The 21870-nt window shown below is 41.2% G+C and overlaps 1 protein-coding gene and 1 long non-coding RNA gene across 2 annotated transcripts; one reads left to right on the top strand and one right to left on the bottom strand.

Annotated features, from left to right (window-relative positions):
• Positions 1 to 35: 35 nt before the first annotated feature.
• Positions 36 to 15777, top strand: LOC113969435 (COMM domain-containing protein 5-like). The gene is made up of 7 exons (XM_027687125.1): positions 36 to 177; positions 1737 to 1897; positions 3028 to 3056; positions 6827 to 6877; positions 10888 to 10983; positions 12691 to 12766; positions 15259 to 15777. The coding sequence occupies exons 1-7, from the start codon at positions 36 to 38 to the stop codon at positions 15358 to 15360; spliced, it is 657 nt and encodes a 218-aa protein (XP_027542926.1). The 3' UTR covers positions 15361 to 15777.
• A 4547-nt stretch (positions 15778 to 20324) lies between these two features.
• On the bottom strand, positions 20325 to 21744 carry LOC113969442. Its single transcript, XR_003534858.1, has 2 exons — positions 21468 to 21744; positions 20325 to 20903 (listed from the first exon to the last, which is right to left on the bottom strand). It is a non-coding gene; the product is annotated as an uncharacterized LOC113969442 (long non-coding RNA).
• Between the last annotated feature and the right edge of the window lie 126 nt (positions 21745 to 21870).

Below are 21870 nucleotides of genomic sequence, written 5' to 3'. Positions count from 1 at the left end.
CGCCCCCCGCGGCGGGGAGGGCGCACGGCGGGGCCATGGCGGCCGTGGTGGGCCACGGGATCGCCGAGGGCGGCGGCGGCCGCGGGTTCCTGGGCCCGCGGGTGCCCGCCGAGGTGGAGGCCATGGCCCGGGCCCTGCAGGACCTGGGCAAGGACACGTTCCGGCGGCTACTCAAAGGTAGGGCCCGGCACGGAGGGGTCCCCGCTGCCCCCCAGGCAGGGACGGGAGGGGTGCGCAGCCAGAGGAGATGGGCAGGAGCCGCGGTCCCCGAGGAGGCCGTGGATCCTCTCGGGAAGGCAAGGACAGCTCTTAGAGAGCGTCCAAAGGAGGGCTGCGAAGATGGTGAAGGGCCTGGAGGGGAAGCCGTGTGAGGAGCGGCTGAGGGCACTTGGTTTGTTCAGCCTGGGGAAAAGGAGACTGAGGGTTACAGTTAAACTTCCTCGTGAGGGTAAGAGGAAGGCACTGTTCCCTTTGGTGGCCAGTGACAGGATCCGAGGGAATGGCCTGAAATAGTGTCAGGGGAGGCTTAGGTTGGATATTAGGACAAGATTCTTCACCTGTAGGGTGTTTGGGCACTGGAACGGGCTCCCCAGGGCAGTGATCACAGCACCAACTCTGATAAAGTCCAAGAAGCGTTTGGACAACGCTGTCGGACACATGGTGGGATTGTTGGGGTGTCCTCTGCAGGGTAAGGGTTGGACTGAATGATCCTTGTAGATCCCCTCCAACTCAGAAATTCTGTGATTCTGTGACAACTGAGGGGCTGCAGCTTCCTGTGTCACTTCCCATCGCCTTTCCCGTCAGGAAGCTAGAGCTGAGGGTTAAATACAACGCCAGGCTTGCTTGGTTGTTTTCTACAATTCTGTAACAACTGTGAGAATGAGGAACAGACTTCTGCAGCTATGGATGGCCCCCGAACTCACGCTGAGTCCTGTTAGAGTTATTCCTCTCTGTCCCTGTGCTCCAGAGCCAGTGGTACAATCACTGTCAGGCTGTGTGTGACAGTCGAGAGCCCGTGGGCATCTTCATAATGTGCAGGAGACAATACAGGAACCTCAAGGTGCAGGTTTCTTGCTGAGATTGGGGCTGTAAGATTGACAATGATTGATTTCATTTTTGTCTATGAGGCTTCTCCCTGTGGTGAGAATTTTCTCAAGGCACCTTTGACCATCAAAATGAGGTGTTGCTCAGTTAAGTAAATTAAGGTATGTAAAATAATCATGGATTAATGGAAGAGTTGTTTAGCAAAGCAAAAGCACAGCTTGTTTGTGGCCAGCTGAGAGGAGGGCAGCTGCTGCCCAGCAGGGGTTTGTGCTGCGACCCTGATATGTTCTCTCAGCTAACATCCTGTCAGGGTTTTTCTTTTTGATTTGAGTCAAGAAGGACTCAAAGTGTCTGGTAGCTGGTTTGTCTCAAAGTCTTGCTGGAAAGTGTCAGAAATTGAGCAATGTATCCAGGGTTTCCTTATAATAATAATTGAAAGTAATAAAGCTACTTATAGGCAGAGTCATTTGGGACAGAAGTAAATACAGATGTTGAACCATATTTGCTGTCTAGTGCAGGGGCCGCAGAGACTGAAAAGCTCTATCAGTGCCAGGCAGCCTGACTGTCTGGGCTTAATTTTGGTGTTAAAGTACATTAAGTCAGGCAAAATCATAGAGGTGTTTATGTGAATGTTCTCAGTCTCCAGGTCTTCCTCTTTTTAAAGAGGTCTTGCTTTGCTTTCTTATTCACAGTCACCGTTAATGCACTGGAAGGAAAAGACTGCAAGGAATCTGTCAAGCTGATTGCAGAGAGTGCTAATCTCTCAGAAGAGCAACTTGCTTTCCTCATTTCTGGCATGTATACCCTTCTCCGAGAGGCGTTGAGACTCCCCATATCAACCTTCAAACAAGAAGTAAGTTCTGGGAGTACTTGGAGCCCTGATAAGTTAAAAGCTGCATCAGACACGAGTTACCATCTAAATCCTATTTGCAAGGGTGGGGAGCTGCACATAAAAATGTTACTCCAAGTCAAAGTTGTTGTAAGAAACCGTTAAAAATCTAGAGCTTATTCTTTCACTTGGATAGATTTATAGTGAGCTTTCTGAAGGCTATTTAAGCTTTGGGAAAAAGATTCCTGTATCTATTTCTGCTTCGGCATCTTGTTTACTGTACATGTTTGTTTTCACTCTGAAATTAAAACCCCCAAAGAAACCATAGCAAAGTGTTATTTCTCAGAAGTCACCGCTCTCTCTTACCCTCACTGGGTGTTCATATACCGCTCATTTTGTCCACACTTATCATTTCTCATATTTCCTTGCCTGCATTTGTTTATATTTCTGCCATAGAGGAAGGAAAGTCTTATGGCCAGAACAGTATAGTGGAAATTGGAATAAAGTGCAATTTCCACTTATACTGAGGATGTTTGGTGTGAATGTGTAGACACCTACTGTGTTCCCAACCCCTCTCCCTTCTTTGTGCTATTTTCTCTCATTTTTCATGTTCCTTGACCTTATATTTTTCCTCTCTCATTTTATTTTTATGTGAGTGAATCACTTCTGGGCTTCCAGCACCTCTATCTTGTTTGAGATGCTGTTTCATATTTACTTAGGCATACTGGAAATGCTTCCATATTGCAGGAAACATAATAGAAATATGGTTTCAGTATTCAGACCTTACCTTTTGCACTTCCTTTCTGTTGTCATAGTTTAAACAAGCTACTGCAAAACATATTTGAGAATAAGGGCACACAGTTACTCTAAAAGAAGAATATGTTCTGGTTAGCTAAGTAAGAGAAGTGGCAGAGAGGTTATTTTGAAAAGTAAAGGCTTCCAAGATATTTAGGTCTTTAAAATTAAATCACAACTTGATGGAACACTTCTGAAAACTCTTCTCAATATGTCACCCGTCATTTCAAAACTACTGGCACTCGAGACTAAAACTTTTGGGGAAAGATACCAAGCAAGTAACCACTATTGATTCACTAGGTAAGAAATGATTTTTTAAGGCTACATTGTGTAAAATTTAACCTTCCTTGTCTTTCTAGGCTTTTAAGGAAGACTTGAAGGAGCTCAGGTATGCCCGTTCTTGCCTGTTTTTTTAATGTTTGTTTTTTCTTAACTTTTACGTAATTGCTTCCCCAAATCAACACAATGAAGTTGGTATAAAAATTACCTGTAAATAGCACATAATACATCTGTTGCCAAGCATCACATAAAGTCAGAGTCAAAAACCAGGTGTTGTGTAAGACTTGATTTAGCACTGAGCATGAGCAGTGAATTTCACATGCTGGGGAGAATGGTCTAATTTAGTCTGTAATGTAGGTTATGCAAATGTGAGTGACCTTCTCTCTGCCATCCCCACCTTGCCCTGCAATATTTTTTAACATGTTTAGTAAGACAGTGGTAGCATTTGAGAAGCTAAGGAAGTGCCCTACTTTTTCACTTCTTTGAAAGGCCAACCCTGCCACCTTGTTCAGCTACGATCTCTCCTGCCCATTTCCCAAGAAATCATAGCCTTTGTTACAGGCTTTGACAAAATCTGTGTCAGTCTCTGCAGAGTATGTCTGAATAGAAGATCATATCCTAAAAGCTAGATATCAGATGCTAATAATATTTGTAGGTTTTCCTTTATTTCTATATTCAGTAGCAGTGACAGAATAATAGTAGTTGATGTTTTCATCTGTAGAGGAACCTCAGCACCAAGGCTCAATTATTTTAAAATGCTCTTTCCCCACAATTCTTAGCATTCTGATTGCTGCCTAGGAGAAATAGATAAGTTTCTAATTCTGTCTTTTTTTATCCATATTTGTCTGTTAACCTGCACATTGGCTTTATCCTTGGGCTCTGCAGAGTCATAAGCATAATTTACTTCATGAGCAACTTCGGGCAAATCAAAGCTGCAGACACAGTCGGGGTGTAATCAGCATAAGGTGTAATTGGGGCCATGATGAAAGGTGCCTTGCTAGTTGATACAGTTTTGTCTGCAGCTCAGTGCTGGAGTTTGGCCTGCCTTTTGTCTGGTGAGCTAAAATGCAAGCTGCTGCCTCTGCCACATCATGGAGTTCACACCCAGGTTAAAGTAGGTCAGTAAGAAACTGATGAATTGCTTTTGACCCAGGGGGAGCTGGTGTTTTTTGAGGTGCCCACAAAATGCGTTCAGTTTGATTATGTAAAAATGAAGAGCACTAAAAGCTCCATGACAGGTTCTCTGGGGGTGAGTAAATATTCCTCTACCAAGCAGTGGACTAAGTTGGTATAGGAGTGCCAGAAGTCACTGGCCAGGCTGGCTGTGTCTAGAAATACAGACTCCCAGGTCCCTGTCCATGTCATTTGACCACATTTTAATGCCTTACACTCTTGTAGTTGTTTGGGGTTTTTTTTCTCACTTTATGGTTTATTCATGCACTTTATTCAGACACTTTTCAGTCCAGAGGATCTTTTTTATGTCTTTTATATGTTGACAAATCTTTTTATCTTATTGTCCTGGTTAACATGACTGATCTAGCAGCAATAGTTCAGGTAGCTGCATTTGAGTTGCTTGCAGACTTGTATGTTTTATGTGCTGCTTGTTGCTGCTATGCTCCCATGATTCTCACAGTACTGGGGCTATTCCTAACTTCCATCTCTGACAGTCTTATTTCCTGTGAGTAGCTTTGTTCCCCTTGTGGCTAAACTTTTAGAAGACTAAGTAGCTTATTCTACTTCAAGTTATGATACTTAGTAGCACCTTTGGCATCTTTGGTTCCTATGGGAAATGTTATTTCCTACATTTCCCAATGCACTTGGGTTTGGAGATGAAATGCCTGCATGTTTTCAAGGCACTTACTAATTATATTCAGACACTTACCTCCTGTAGTGGTTCCTGTGGGTCAACCTGTGAACAAGGGCATGAAGAACACGTACTTCATTGAACAGCAGTGTCTTGGCATTAGTGGCACCCAGTGTTTGGGCAAATATTTTGCAATTTAAGGCAGAAAAATGGCTTATTTCCATTTCTGCGTTGTGTCTTCTTTTAAAAAGTTTGAGCTCTGCACCAGGTTACCATTTTTTGACTTCCTGCATTCTGTTTTGTTTCCCTTCAGTGAAGCTGAATCTTGAACTAATTCCACCCATGTAAAGTCTTGTAATTCTCATAGTACCTGGTCTTGGCTCTTAGTTTTGGTGGAGAGCGAGGCTATGAGACATGTGCACTTCTGATTAATTAGATCAGTACTACTGGTTTCAAAGGGTTACCATTTTATATTCCTTATTTCCTAGCCTGAGTGGCTGAGACAGCGAAAACAAATTCACTCTAAATTGTGGGTGCTATTTTTTTCCCTCCCCTCCCAAGTTATTAAATAACTTCATGGCTCAGGCCAATAACATGGGATTGAGACATACTCACACATTTCTTGCTCTTGGAGTCCCTTCCTCAGACTGTTCCTTTGAAAACTGATTGCCATCTGTACCTCAGGCTGAGCTGTGCCATGTTCTGTCTGATCTGCTTAGTGTGTGACTGGCCTCGTGTAAGCTGCCTGAACCTGGAACAGAATTTACAGCAAAATCATTGACTGCACAGCAAAAATAATGCAAACTCAAGGGTAGTGTTAAAGCTTCTGTTTTAGTAACACTTGCTCTTACAGTTGAGGAAGTATTGTGATAGATACCATAATAATCATAATACAACCCCCTCTCTCCAGCTATTCCACTACATAGAGAGGATAGCCATGGTCAGACTGCGTTAAATGATACACTTGCGTGGACAGTGTAAGTAATGTTTGCAGGAGAAGTCTTGTCTCTTCTGAAAGACAGACTCATGCAGCCAAAAAAGCACCGTTCTAGTGCTTGCTAAAAAGAATTCCTTTTTATCCAAGCACCATTTTAAAATGTGGTGTAACCTCCCTTCTTCCATTAGGAACTCGAGCCGTAGGAACTGCTGTTTCATCTTCCCACTGTGTGAGTTGATGAGTTGGTTTTTCTCCTGTCATTAGACACTGTAAGCTCTTTAGGACAGGTAACTTCCTTGTTTGCTTTGATTTTCCTTTGATGCACTGCTGTGTATCTCAAGCCACTGATGAGTAGTTCTCTGGGCACTGATTCATGGTGAGTGCTGGATTTAACTGTGGCAGCAGCAGTAGTTACTTCTCCCACTTGTCCAACTTGCCTCTCTGTAGGAGGTTACTGTCCGTGTGGCTGAATGGAGAGCGTTTGCTCTGTAGTCTTTGCAATTCACAGCCTGATCTATTGAGCTGAAAATCGACAGCAGCTTGTTTGTGAGGCAACACCAGTGTCGAAGGAATAGTAAAGGAGTGGAGAGGCACAGGGTGGATGAAGTGTGAGTTTGTTACACCAGTCCTCATGTTAGATATGCTCCTTTTCTAAGCAGTCTTAGCTACAAGGGCCTCTGTTTTACTTTTGAGGGAGCAATTCCTTCTATCTTGTTTTCATCATGCTTCAGGTGAAAGTGAAGTGAAATGTGCAGGTTTGGGATTTTTGAAAGCATGCATTGCTGGCCTGACTTCTACACTCGTTAGAGCCATCAGTAAAATTTTTCTTGCCTTTACCAAGAGAAGTTAAGCAAATACTGGGTTCATTTGAAACTCACCATTTCCATACTAGGTAGGACAGGAAGATGTAATAGTTTTTAGGGTTCTTGATATAAAAACACTGGCTGTCCTTTTGAGAGCTCCAACTGAATCAATACTGAAATGCTTACATAAGAGCTGATGGCAGTTTTAAGCAATGGAAGACAGAAAATGTTGTCACATCTTTTGTGTTCTATAATGGATTTAGGTATTTTTAGATACGGCCACATAATTATAGGCACAAAAAACTTAACTGTTTTGTATTGCTCTTCTCTTTCAGGATACCAGAAGATTTCATTGTGGACTTTTCCAGTGTAGTCTTTGGTAACAGGTTGGTGTCTTCATGTGTCATACATTGGCAGGCAGCAGGGTTGCACAGAGCTCTGCTGACACAAATCCCTCGCATCTTGAAGGAACAGCAAAATTTTCTAAATTATTGAGACAAGATTTGTCCCATTATTTTGATTCAGTACAGTATGATGTCCATCATGCATGGCTATATATGCATTAAATGGCTTTCATACCAATTTTCAGTTTTTTCTCTGATCATCATTTTTTATAATGTTCCATAGACTGTGAGATGCATCAATACCTACAGATGAAAAATGCAGTGCAAAATTAAGCATTTTTGCCATCATTATCATTGCAAGTTAGAGCAACAGTGAAAGACTTGCTGTGTTGAGAGGCAAGCTACATGTGCCTTCTATTTGCTGTGGTTCATGGCAGCTTTTTCAGATAGAATTTCATCAAGTCTTAATGTACAGTTGAATTGGGAGTTCACACTGGGTGACTTGACACATATGAGATATCAAATGCTCTGCTAGGTGAAATTCATTTTTTAAGCAGTATTCCTCAGTAGCTCCAGAGGAAGTACTAAATCAAGAGCTTTTTGAACATACAGAAAAAGGGAATCCCAAGAATGGTTCTCTGCTCCATCATATTTAGCTTATTCTACATCTAGAAATTTCTTGAACATTTTGCATGTGGAAAACTTGTGCAGACCAGAAGCTGGACTTCAATGATCCTTGTGGGTCCCTTCCAACTCAGAATATTCTATGATTACAACTTTCTTCCTTGAAACTTGAGGTCACTCAGCACATAGCATCACTAACCCAATGCTGCTCCAGATTCTTTACATAGGATCCTGGTAATCATAGTTGTGGTATTTCGGTTACCCTTACAAGGGTCTGAATGCTGCTACCAAAGTTAAAAATACTTTTCATTTCCTTGATTAAGATCTTGGCTTACAGCTAAAGGTTCTTGGAGTAAAAATAAGTTCAGTCTTCTCATCTTTACTTTGCTCTTTTTTTTGAATTATAGGTGTTAAGAATGCAAAATTCATGGTTGCAAAGTGGAAATATTGTTTGCAGTGGAAAAAGAAGATAAATTTAGATGTAATTTGAAACATGCATGATTGTCTGTTTTCTACTGTGAAATCACGATGCTGGAAAATTTAGCTTTTTCTCGTTTTGAAAGCTGTGATTATCCAGTGTAATCTTGCTCTGTGTTTTGAGACCAGAGAAGAGCACCTCAGATTAGATTTCTAGACAGATCTGCTTTTATAATCTTAAATGTAACACTGAATCATACATTTGCTTACCGAGTTGTAAATATATATGATTGTGATGGTAAGAGATGTATTAGCATCTGATCAAAAATTCAGTATGAGCTAGATAACCCAGAAAAATCCATTTTTAATACTTTTCCTGGCATCTTATCCTATTTTTGGACTTCTGTTCACTGAACAACAGCTCTGAAGAATTTGGCATTTGTATTTCTGTGTCCCCACAATTCCATCAAGCTACATAGACTGAAAGGAAAGAAAAACTTGCCACACTGACACCATCAAATAACTGCATGAAATTAAAACTTTTTTAAGGGAAAGGATAACTCTAACTTCCCCCTCTCTGATTATAACATATGCACTGCTTTTTTTTTTAATAGTGGAGCTTTAGTTTCTACCAGGAGGGTTCATTCTGTGTGCCATTTGTCAGCATTTCACACATACCAGTTTATTCATTCTTCCTTTTCAGTGACCTGCTAGGCATATCTTGTTATGTGCATAGGGAACCATCCAGAACTTGTCTTTAGTTTTGTTAGGTCGGCTGCTGCTCCAAGTTCTCTAATCTTTCATTTTCGAGTGCTCTTGTGTTGCATCCTTTGGCAGATGATGTTCTTGTCACCAGGGGTATCATCCTTTCCACATATAGTTGAGATGATCTCTAGCTAATCCGTGGTCCTTTACTTGTTCTGACTTCTGCCTTTGCAGGATGTGCTGACAATATATTGCAGCTGTTGGTAGAGAGTGTTTATGAAATGTAATTACAGGCTATAGGTTTTGGATATAAGATTCATTGAGTCTTTTCTGCTCCATTTTGCTATTCCTCTTATAAATCATTGGCTTTATTAACAGCCTGTACAATTTCTGTTTGTATGTTGACCACTATGCACATTCTGTCATTCTTGCAGTTCTAGTTTAGTCTTGTCCAAGCTGGGAAGGTCCTGACAGAAGCTTAAACTAAGCCATGAAAGTTGTGACTCTTCCTGAGGGAATGGCACTGAAGTGCAGTCCTGACCAGAAATAAAGCTTCATATTTGGTTACAGAAATGCTGTCACCCAACAATATTCAGAAGCTTCACCTCTGTTTGGGAGGTCACCATTGCTGGCCTTTCCAACCATTGCTAATTAGAACATCTTCCTGTTTTTTCTACTCCTTTCTTCCCCAGGAGTGCTGGTGCTGCTCTGATTGGACTGTCTTCCATTGATGGGAGTTAGCATGTCTTAAGGAAACGGTAGCAGTGTGGCTATTTTTAGGGATTCTCCAAATTAAGCTATTGCAGCTCTCCACCAAGGGAACGGTCTGTTCTTACTGTTTAATCCTGCTAATGACTGTTCTAGACTCCAGCTCCTCATGGTTGTACCCAGCTGTGGTGACCTACTTCCTATCCGGGAGTTGACAGTAAGAACCAGCTGATCTACTTTTTTTTGCTCATTCCTTTACCATACTATTAGGAATGTGTGTCATTTCTGACACCACCCAATCCCCCCACCAAAAGGATAAATTCTTCCTTATATCATCTTTATGAAAAGCAGGAGTATTGGAGGATCTCAGCCTGTCGGTCCTGTGTGCCTTATTGGATCATAAATCTTTCCAGGCAGTTTCTAAAGGCACCAGCTAACTTGCACACAAGCATCTGAGTAGGGATGTTAGAGTGCCATTCCTACAGTCCTTGATTTGTTCAGAGAGGATTCCCTTCTGATGTAAAGTCTGTAATTAGATTATGTCTAGCACCATGGATAAAGGATGTAACGTTTCTTATCCCGCCCTTAGTGGGACTAGTGGAGTAGCTTTGAAATGTACCGTAAATAACTTCCAGGGACATGGGATGCTTAGGAAAAAAAGTAAATATGGTAAGTAACACATAGTCCAGAAGTCCAGCTCCTGAACAGACCAGCTCAATGACCTCATTCTGAAATTATTTCTGCATAGGTATCTGAAAATGAACGGTTGTTATGTGTTTGTATCATATTTGGCTTCTTTGGTTACCCAGAGCTTAAGATGCTGTTCAAACTTTGAAGATTGTCAATCATCTGAAGTTTAATCACTGTCAACTGTATTTCTTTACAGAAGTAAACTAGGGCTTGATCAACCTAATTCTTACTGCAATATGAGTAATAAATGAAGTGCTTGGCTTTTTACGCATTAGATTAGGCAAAAATCTTGAAGGTTGTGCTGGGCTTGGCAGTGCACGTTATGTAAGGAATTTAAAGTTTGTAAATTATGTGGGATTAACAAGAGCCGCTATTTTTTTTTCTAAGTATGCTTCAAAATACACTCAAAAGACACTCAGTATTTCTATATTTTAAAACATTTCTGCTTGACAATACTACATGCTTTTTGCTGAAGAAGTACGGTGACCTTATCCAACTGTTTTGCGTAAGTCATCTGTCTTGTTCCTGCTTGCTTGTTCCTGCTGGATCTACATGTATTTAAAGATATATTTGCAGGTCCCTTTCTATGCCTCATAGTTGCATATAATTGAAATAATAGATATGCCAGCCACCACAGTGACTCTTACTAAACTTTATAGTGACATCAGTTTACTGGAATTACACAGTCACTTGGTCTCTTTTTTCAACATGGACCGTAGTTAAGCATAGGAAAAGGGGATAATCTGAGCATAGCTGTCTTTAATCCACAATACCTCTACTCATTCAGACCTCTCTTAAATGAGGACAGATGTAGGAGAGAAACAAGTTCCAGACAGGTTTGTTCTGAGGAATCATATTTTCTTTTATGAATTTGCATTTCAGTCTCCCATTACTGATTTACTCTTTAGGCGTCCTGCTTCCGAAGGCACAGCTCTGCTACAAAGAAGTAGGCTACCAGCTATCCAGGACTTCAAGTGGAGAGTGGACGTAGCAATATCCACAAGGTATAAAAGAGAATCATGCATGTCCCTGGAAGTTGTTTTACCTAAGGTTAAACTGATTTCTTGGGCTGCTTAAAAATGTTAACAGGGCTAAAATGTATCTTGCTGTTAGGGATTGGCATGTAGCATTAAACAGTAAGATACAGATGGAATTTTCTGAACAGGGTAGAAGTCAGTGTATATACATGTTATTGTTGTTAACATTTCACTCAAAGTTTGAGTCTTATTTTAAAACTTAATGGAGCTGATACAAATCCACAAGCCCCCAGAGATGGATGGAATAAATTAAATGGATTGAGCCTCAAGCAGCCAGGCAAACTCTCAGTTTCACTGGAGTAGGGGAGGGAAATCATCTATGTAACTTCTCAAGTATACTATCATTTTATGTTGCACATGTTAAAATGACTTCCCATCCCCTGTACAGTCTGCTGCAGATTCTACAAAGAGAGGTTTCAGAACAGCACCTTTACACTGCCATAGTTATGCAACTGGTCATTGTACTACCTCCTGGTTTCTTTCACAAAACAGGAGCAAAGGCCTTTGTGATCATCCTGCCTGTGCCTGCAGTGAGTGGCTTCTTGCCATCTGCCAGAGCAGAGGCAGCTGGGGGATGGATCTTTGGCACAGAAACCTGTTGTCTGTGCTGTTTTGATCTCTGTCTAGTTCTAACCAAGACAGACCAAGATGAAATAAATTAGAACATGATCCAGTATTTGTTAGTACAGTAAATTGTTAGCATGAGTGACTTCATATTGCATTCATGGATACCTCCATCAAGGAGAGAGTGCAGCTTCTTTGCTGCCATAGTTGAGAGGCCCATGGGTAATCAGGGATTGTCTTCCTGAAATCAAGAAAAAAGGCTCCTAAGTAAAAATTGTAATGGCCAGAAGCTACTAGTTCAGGTGACTCTGCCAAGCAGTGCTGTAAGCACCACACAGGTATCACTCTGCAGAAAAAAATCTATACCTATAAGAGAGCAAAATGTCCAGATAAACATCCTCAGGCACAGTGCTTGCGAGCTGCAAGCAAATCCTATGATTTGTTTTCCAAATAGCACAGGAGCAATACATTATCCTTTTTTTGTTTTCCTTCCTCTTATTTTCCTTTCCAGTTAACCTTCCCCCTGGGATTTCTTGTTTATCATCCAGCAACAGCCTCTGCAGAGAGGTATGGTGGCTTCTGGCTGTAGTGCCTGTCAGTACCTGAGCAGGCTTTGGCAACGTCAGTTGATGGAAGCTGCACAAGAATGACTCATTTCCCTTCTTTGGGTCATCAAATAAAATAACAACACACAAATTTAGCATAAAGACTGGAAGAGCTTGATTCCCCAGATGAGGTGGCAGTTGAAAATATGAGGGGATGGACAGGATGGTAAACTGCATAAGAAAACTGTGTGTTATTATTAGCAGTACTTGGTCAGCTCTCATCCCTATCATAGTTCCACTACATTGATTACGTAAAAACAAAAAAGCTCCTAAACTTCTAGTTGCTAAAGTATTAAAGAAATGTTTAGTCTCAATACTGAGATAAGTTGGACAGTACTCTTATGTTCATGAGTTTCCAGCCAGACGGGTAAAGGACTCTGAGACTGAAATTACTCATGTTCTGTGTAAAGCCTACATGAACATCTAAAATGGTTAATGTGCAATGCTGTAGTCATCACACTGCTGATGTCTGCTGCTGTAATACTAATAATGTAAATAATTTCAGCTCACTGGCCCGTGCACTTCAACCATCCATTCTGATGATGATGAAGCTTTCAGATGGGACAGCTCATCGCTTTGAAGTAAGTCTGATTGCCATAATAAATAAAAAAGAAACTACTTGAAGTTTTATTTAGAAAGTTGAATTATTATTTAAAATACTAAAGCTCTTTTAAACAATGCATTACCATTGCTTGGTTTGCTTTGGAATCCATCATGTTCAGTGTAGCTGCATACAATATATAATGAAACACCAACCAAAATCATTTCATACCTTGTTCCTACGCACATTCTGCTGAAATCTAATCTTTTAGAAGAAAATGACTGAAAAACACTGTTGCACAATATCTGGTTTGATTAAAAATTATGGGGTTGTTATCAACTGTAACCATCAGACCTGAAGGTGGCTTTTGAGGGCAAGAAAATTACTGGGGTAGTTTATATAAGGTATGATACACTTCTGAACCTGCATTTTGCAGAGAATGATAACATTCTCTTCTGTGGCAGAGGTAGTTTTATTCTTTTTCTTCAGTACCATTCTTGCTGCTAGAAAGTAAAAAAAAAAACTCTTTGACCTCAGAATTAGTCAGTGGCAGTATTTATGACACTGTACCTAAAGGCTTGCCAGAAGATGGCATAAACTCTTCCGTAATTTTAACCTTTGAAAAGAAATGCTATTTGTTCTATAAATAACATGGTGGTGCATACAGGAATTCAGTGCACAGCAGGCATTGTTACATTTGAACTCTGTACAGATTTTGGCTTCAGTTCCCGGGTTAGTAGTAGTCTGGAAGGAGCACCAAAGCCCTGTGGGTTGAAAGAGGTGAACTGGTTTTACTGTTAAAATGTTGTGCAAGAAAGCAGCTGTTGAGGAAGGCATAAATCTGTGCTACACTGCAAAATGTTGAGGGTATCACTTCACAGGAGATCAAATTTACCACTCTGGACGGTCCAGCTCAGAGCATCCCATCAGCTCTGTTTGACATCTTCCATGGAACTTAAATGATGCCATGGATGTCAGGTTAACCCTTTACAACAGGGTAAATTTCATTTTTGAGAATAAAAGCTAGTATATATTCTTTACTGTTTGTATCTGGGGCTTTATTTCCTGGCATATAATGTCAAGTCTTCATCTTGGTGCTATTGTTTCTGGTTGTTTTGGTTTGATTTTAGTTGGTTTTTTTTCTTGTAAGTCTGTGGAAGACCCTTTGCTGTTTGACAGTGGAGGTGTGTTTGTCCAGAACACATAGCAGTGCAGATATCTGATAGCAAGCAATGTGCTTCTCTTAGAATCAACTTTTGCTGCTGCTGCTTAGATCTGAATGCCAAGGATTTGGCTGTAAACACGATTTCTGTATCTGATGAGTGGTCTTCCCACAGTTAGTGGGGATAAACCTGTGTTTTGGTTCAAGGTGCCATGTGCAAGCAAGTATAGTCCTCAACTCTCCGGTTTCCTTTCATTTGGACATGTTCAGAATGTCCTGCTAACTATCAGGGCTTATGTAAGATGGTAAGTCCAGAATTCTGTTGTGAACAGTTTTAAAATGTGTCTGGCACAGGGAGAAGTTACACTCTGGTTTCTGGTTTTTTAATCACAGTGTGACTTCTAACTGAAGATTTTTTTCAAAAGCAGTGGGAATTGCAGCATTTTGAGTCTTGTTGTATGTATGTCCAAAGTGAAAAGGACATGGTGTCTTTTTATGCATTTTGGATGTATGTGGAAAATGCAAATCAGGTGTTGGATTCCTCTCACATAATTGATATTTGTGCTACAGTAGGCAGAAGGATGACAAGGGTCTCTGTCAAAAGAACTGCTGTCTTTGGTGTAGCCAGAGCTGTGGAGTAAATTAGGCAGAGCTCTGCAGAGCAGCATGGGACCAGCTAGACTGGGATGGGCACTCTTGTGAGCACATGTGTTTGTGCACTGCCCTGTTGTTAGTCTGTACCATGCCATCTGTGCCTGTGCTCAGGTGTGGATCTCTGTCTTAACACATAACAGATTTCCATCCACTTGGCTTCTCAGGCTTGAAATGGTAGAGTCCATAAGTCTCCTGCACAGCTGAAAATGCTTTGTATGTTCAAGCAAAGTCTTGTGCCTTCCACATATAGACACTGCCCAGTGCCCTTTGCTCTTGAGGTTGCTACCAAGTCTCTTACCCCAAGTCTCAATTCCTTTCTCTTGCAAGTTTGGACAAGCAATATCTGGAATTTGTGTTTGAGAATTTTGTAGGCTTCACAACATTCCAGATGTCTTTGTTTTTCCTTCCAATCCAGGACTCTTACTTCACCACAGCAGTCCTCAGTTTACATCCTGTAGTATTTCCTTTCTTCCATCAGGCAGTACAGAAAAGGTACTATGTAGCTGTTATTTCTGGTTTTTTCCACTCTCCTTTTCCACATGGATTTAGTTGAATTAACTGAATTTTATTAACCTCAAATCCTTTGTGTTAAATCTGAAAAAACCCGTATTTTAAGAGAGATTGCGCTGACACTGCAATGTTCCCTATCCATGGGCATGCCCTAGTGAAAGTTCGTAAGATGTCTTTTGTTTCCTAACCTGAATATTCTGTTTCAGGTGCCAGTTGCAAAGTTTCAAGAATTGAGATACAATGTTGCCCTTATACTGAAGGAAATGAATGATTTGGAGAAGAGGAGCATACTGAAGATCCAAGACTGAACACTTTTAAATTGGGAGTTTATGGAAGAGACCTGGGACCCTCAGCGTGTTTTGTGAATGATAGAGCAGGGGATCATCACCACTTTGCCTGTATGAACTTCAATGTGACATTTATGATGTCTGCTGTAAATATTTTTTTCAATTCAAGTGTTTAAAAGCACAAGCTCTTTTTGTAAGACTTAGGAAAACCAAAAAATGTATCTGTGAAAAAGTATAATGCTGTTTGCGAGCATTTTGCATGATTCATCAAAACATTTTTTAAATAACTGTCTTAATAGATGTAAGAGTCATTTATTTCTGATTATGATTCATCACTTTAATTATTTTTGAAAGTCTGCTACCGGAAGCCCCAGCAATGTGTATGTATCACAAGAAAGCTCTGCAATACTTCAAATAAAAAATAAAATAACAACCCCACTCCTGCCTTCTAGTATGACAAATGAAATCTTGAGTTTTGCATAAGTAAAGTTGTTGTCTGGCTTCTCACTAAGTGACTAAGGTATAGCTACAGACATTTAAAGGCTAATTTGAAAGACAACTGGAAACCTGTGGATCAAGAACAAAGTATCAGCTGAGCTTCCAGGACTAATTCCATGGAATTACAGAAGTGGGAAGGTGCAGTCTTAAGTCTTTATCTGGTTGATCATAATGGGCTAAATAGCAGTCATCTCATAGGTTTCTAAGTGGAAATGCCTGTCTCTTTTTTCATGTATTGCCTGTATGTTTGATTGAATGAAATCAGCTGGCATGGGTGGACAGAAACCTCTGGGCCCGCAGTGATGGCAAACAGTGGGAGGCAGTGACCTTGTAGCCCACGACACCACAGACTCATTACCTGTGCAGGTCAGACCCCACGATGGAGGGGCTGCCTGCAGCCTCTGGGATGAAAGTCACAGGTGTGAGGATATCCAAGCCCCCGGGTTGAGAAAGAAGTTAAGCACAGGCTGAAGTTCCCTGAATTGCTCCAGCAGTTGGACTGGATGGTCATTGTAGGCCCCTCCCTTCAACAGAAATAGTCTATTCTAAGTTATTCCTTTGCCCCACGAGTTAACCTTGGAAGGACCCCCTTAACTCAAAGCATATGTTTTAAGTCTCATTCAAATGCTGTGGGACCACAAGTATGTCCCTAAGAGTTTTGCCAAGAAGGGATGCATTCCTCAGTCCTTGCCTGAGTGAGTTTTCCCCAGCAGCAAAGATATGGAGGCTGTGAGCAGTGGCTCAAAGACAGCATCCTAGAACTGGAGGCTTTGTCTGGCTGTCAGGTGTACTTTAGAAAGCACATGCTACAGCCACTGTTAAGCCTTTGCTTATTCTAGCTAATTGCAGGGGTTTTGTCTCAGTAGTACCACCCATACTTCTCTCTTTCATGTTTTGTGATTATAGAACTTGCCTTTATCTTCCTCACCCCCTGCAGAAAACTACTGAAATTAAAATTGTGGATTTGGGAGGCCTTTTACACTCCCACAGATGTTTGTGTAGGAAAGGATGACTTGGCTTTTGGATTTTAAAATTCACAACAAGCATAGTAAGGCTTATTTGTCACACTTTTTAAGAGGAGACTTCTTTAACAGCAGTCCATACCAATCTAAAGATAGCTGAATAGCTCTGGTCCAGAAAGCTTTTAAAACCCGAGCAAGAACGTGTCCTGTAGTTTCAAATAAACCATCAGTCACGATTTCAAATTGTTTAAAAGCTGCGTGTTCCATTTGCTTTGTAGGGGATTCATCAATAACTTCCAGCTTTGATCCACGATGCATCTTAGCTATTGTGTTCAGGGAACACCAAACACCAAAGCACATAAAGAATTAGCTCCTGTACCTTCAAGTGGACTGTGGATTGCGTTAATTACTCTGTGGAGCTTGTTCGTCTTCTTTCTGAAATTACATTATCATGAGCTGTGAAACAAAACATAGATCATGATGTTCCTTGCTACAACCTTTCCCTTCTGGATGTTTAGGTTTATAAGGTTTCAAACTGCAAAGATAGCTCAAACTGAGCCTAAGTGAAGTCTTCAGACAAACAGAATGCTGCATAAAAGGACCTGTTCCTCAAGGCATTTGCAAAGTAGTTTTTTACTGGTCAGAGTAGAAAAATCCATGAATACCTTTACCTTCTAGACAGAATATATTAATTCAGTTGTTCTCCTGTAACAGTAATTGCCCATGTTCTCCAGAAATGGAGAGCCTTCCTGACTGTGTGAACATGAGGAACTCTGACTGGGTTCTTCGTGTTCTCTGGACTGCTTGGTCTCAAATTTGTCTTGCCACACATTAAGCAGGAGTTTGCTGTAATTGGAGGTTTACCGTGTATGCTGAGGGTACTTAACACTTGGGATGTACATTCCTCTGTACTTTAAAGTTAATTTGGGCTTTGCTTCTGACAGATTAGCTTTCCAGTAAAACAAGTTGTCACCCTAATGGCTAGTGGGAGTGCATAGTGGATAATTCCTCAGTTTTGATAAAATGTGAGTCTTCAAAGAACTGTTAGGTATCTCAGAACTTCATGGCAAACTACATGTTAAATATTTGTTCAATGCTGAAATATCTTACTCCTTCATTATTAAAATACTCTGGAATTTGAATTCCATTGAGTTTGTGACAGTAGCCCTTTCGTTCTAGTACAGAACAGAAGTAACCTTCTAAGAATCTGGATACAGCTGAACAGAAATTATTTTACCCAGCCCGCTCTAGGTTTGGTTACACTTCAAGGACTCACTGTGAATCCCCCTTCCAGTATCATGCGGTGAAAGATACAACCTCAGTGGGATGCTCGCTTTGTCAGTCCTGAGGTCTTGTCAAGCTGATCACTAGTCAGTCATCAATTAGGCAGGCAGGGGTTTGCGTGGGAAGGGCACTGAGGTTTTTTCTTATTACAGTTCATGGACCAGTAGGTAACAAGAACCTTTCTCAGGCTCTGTTGGTATTTTTCCCTGAAAAACAACCCTCCATGATCACGTTGCTCTCTCTATTGGTGCTTGCATTTATTTAAACTGGATAATGTGTTTGCATCTGAATTCTAGTTATTTTCTAACCATGGCATATGAACATAAACTTCTCCACTACACTTCTTCTTTAATTTCCTTTATAGTTTATGGAACGTTAAGACTTTTTTTTTAAAGATTAATGTGTCAAAATACATTTAAAATAGAACTTGGACTTTGCTTTTCAATGTATATTATGTGTGTATGATAGCAAAGACACCCAGTACATGAAGGAGTAGTCACTGCAGGCAGAATGCAAAAGGAGAGGTAAAGATAGTTGCCAAAAGCCATCCAGAGATTCAGTGGCAAAATAACCCAGAAGAACTGATATGTCTTTCCTTCCTGTTCCCTATCTGTAAGTTAGTGCAGCTTCCTGACATGCTGGTCAGGCCTCACACTTGGTGGTTTTTTTAATTATCTCAGCTGTATGGGCCATCAGTCCAAATCTGTTCTTGCTTATGGACTACTACAGTGTGGGGAGAGCACTTGAGAATAAAAAGCCATCTGTGGCTGTATTTGTGATGTGACTTTTCACATCCCTACTTCCACTAGAGAAGGAGCTTTGTCAGCGTGACTGGTGGGGTGGAATTTCACACTCGGGTTCGTTGTGTTTGAGAAAGATGCAGGTTTATTGATGGCTTTTGTGGTCTCAAAGCCTGATGCAGTTTATAGATCCAGAAGAAGGCTGAAGAATGTAGTCATGCTCTCATGCTGCCTGTTATGCCAGCCATTAACTGCTGGAAGGAGATCAGTATTGTGCTCATTGTCATTAAAAGGAAGAAATTAAACCTCCCTTTGTAGAAAAATCATACAAGGGAGATGTGCTTTTGCAGAGTGAGTCACCTCCTCGCTTTAACTTCTTCTGTTTAAGTGAAGGATAAATCTGTTCTTGATCTCATGAACAATGCAGGTAGGCAGGAGGGTGCTTTTTTCCTTTTTCTTTTTCCTTTTTTTTTTTTTTTTGCTTTCTAATCAAGTACACCTCATGACCTACTGCTGCTCCAAATCCATGAATATATGTATGAATGTATGAAAACTCCGTGCTTTCAGGATGTGTTATATAAAAACACCCCGGCATATCTAGATTATGTATGTTCAATTCACACAGCTGTTTTTGCTAAAAAAAAGTCTTTGCAGAGCCAGGCCTGATGTCAGAATCAAATATTTTGTAGTTGTTTGACTTCTAGTGAACAGTAAATTAGTATCTTGGCTTTAAAGTATTTTGCTTTTAGTGACTGTACAGGTCACTCTGTACCTGTCACACCCCACCAAGTACTAACATTTACCAAACACCACACACATACCAGGAACTAGCAGAGGCAGAGCCAGCTGGTTTCTCCCCTAGGAAGTCACAGAGTTGTTGCCTGTAGGCCATCTGTGATAAGGTCTTAACTGTTTTCTGGCTTGAGATAAGAGTCTGTGTTCTGAACCCTTCTAAGCACACAGCTTCCACCACAGGAGTAGTTCATAAGCACAGCTTCCCTTTTCCCTTGAAACGTTCCAGCCACCTCCCTGCTGGTGGAAGAGAATTCCCAGAAGTGCATTTCACAGTGCTTTTTTGAGACTCGTTTGAGTCCAGAGCATCAGCCAGCCCTGCAGATGCTTTCATACATTGCAAATAGGAACTGTGGAAGTTCCTTTCAGAGTGCAAATGCTGATTACATTTTCTATGATAATCTATTCCCCTTCCCTATCTAGAATTCGTGTGCTGCTAGAAACCCTCCCTTTATACCACGACTTATCTCTTTAAGTGTCTGCTATGTAACTATGTAAATACTGGTGGCGTATCCCTGATAGAGAGATTGTCACTGCATTGCTACTGGTAACCAGTGGTTATGTCACTTTCCCTCGCTTGAATAGGCTTTGACTCATAGTGGTTTTCAGGACAATGGTTATAAAATAACACACTGAGGGGTTGCCGAGACTATAGTTTTGCAATAGAGACAACTGCCGACCTCAAGGCTGCAAGAAAGCATTTTTCTTCTTTTTTTTTTCTTAAGGGTTTTATTCTTTTATAGCATGAGATTTTCTTGCATGGAAGTTTGGAAAACAAGAAGTCTATGTCAGCAAGCTGGAGTCTGGTGGGAAAACCCCACACTCCCAAGCTAATTCTTTCTAGCTGTTCTGAAGCGTTGCTTAACTGAAATTTTAAGTGCTTCAGCTGTCCTACCTTTCTTTGAATTACTTGCTGTCCAGCTGTGCTATACTTTAGATTCAAATATGATTTAAGTGATGGCAGAAAGAAGTACTGAAACCAGTGGTTTTTAAATCCTTTTTCCAATTAAAGGATTTGCCTAAGAACAACAGTTAGGTATTGAACTCATTAATTCAAAGTGTATATTATTAAAAGTTAAGATCCAGAATTTAAGCGGCTTTAAGTTGTTTTTTATCTTGAAGTTCATCTGAACTTTGTCAAGTATCCTCTCTAAACAAGGTCTTACAAACCTCATGTTCCCTCTCCTTTCTTCCATCTTTTCTCCTGTCCATTCAAGCTCCATAGGCAGGGCTTGTCCCTTAATACCTGCTTAGCTCACACAGTCTAAGCTGGGGAGTCCAGACACTTCTGTAAGTAGGAAAATGGAAATTTATTCCTTCATCCTGTCCCTTGAGCTTCATGAGGAGGCAAGTAGTATCAGTAACAGGACATCCTCAGAAATTTCAAATTCTGCAGTGGATTTCAAAACAGCATGAAAAGTGCCCCACATTTTTAGAACATTTGAAAGTGGATGTATATATAACATAACATGGACGTTTCTGGTAACTGTAGATATGCACGAAACTGCAAAAAAAAAGCATTTGACAACTTCTTTTAGAACAACTGCTTCTTTTCGATAGTAGCACAGGTGATTTTCTCCCTAAGCTACATTTAGCACAGACAGTTACACAACTAGTGCGATCCTCTCATCTAACAAGAATTGGTGGGAATGTGCAGATTCAAACGGTCAATGCGGCTGGTCTTGAATAAAATAAAGATACATCACAAGGCATGTGCTTTTTTCTAGAATCCGGCATGGACAGGTAGAGCTATGCAACATGCCATGCCGTAAATAAATAAACCCAATAAAACTAAATAAACCCAACATTTTCCTTCTAATGTTTTCCTTAGTTGCCCTAAAAGCACGATTACCTGACATCAAAATAGCTTCACCACTACGTAGATTCCCTGAAAGGGATCGATTAACCGTGCAACTACAAGGCTCTACAATTCCAGTTCTAGCAGGGAACGGCATTTCAAAACCTCTTTGAACCGGTGCTTCCTCCGTGTCACCGGCGGCACCAAAACGCCGAGCCCGGGAGCGAGCCCCGCGTCCCACCAGCGGGTCACACCGAACTCCGAGCACGGGGCGCTCCCTTGGCCGCGCGGCTCCAACCCACCCGCCGAGGGGCGGACGCGGCCGGGCCGGGAGGTCTGAGGGGCCGGGGTGGGTCTGAGGGGCCGGGTGACCCCTCACGGGGTGGGGGGAGCGGGGTGGGCCGGGCCGGGCCGGGGCCGGCGCGTTACAAAACCGCCTGGTTTTGTAACAACCTGC

The sequence above is a fragment of the Neopelma chrysocephalum genome, unplaced genomic scaffold (genome assembly GCF_003984885.1).
Source record: "Neopelma chrysocephalum unplaced genomic scaffold, ASM398488v2 Primary Assembly neopelma1_73b, whole genome shotgun sequence".
Lineage (NCBI taxonomy): Eukaryota > Metazoa > Chordata > Aves > Passeriformes > Pipridae > Neopelma > Neopelma chrysocephalum.
The sequence above is the reverse complement of the archived record's forward strand: the minus strand, read 5'-3'. Positions and strand labels throughout refer to the sequence as shown.

Coding starts and splice junctions, on each gene's coding strand:
- LOC113969435 (XM_027687125.1), top strand. CDS start 36: ATGGCGGCCGTGGTGGGCCACGGGATCGCCGAGGGCGGCGGCGGCCGC. Junction 178..1,736: donor GTTCCGGCGGCTACTCAAAG/GTAGGGCCCGGC, acceptor TCTTATTCACAG/TCACCGTTAATGCACTGGAA. Junction 6,878..10,887: donor AGTGTAGTCTTTGGTAACAG/GTTGGTGTCTTC, acceptor TTTACTCTTTAG/GCGTCCTGCTTCCGAAGGCA.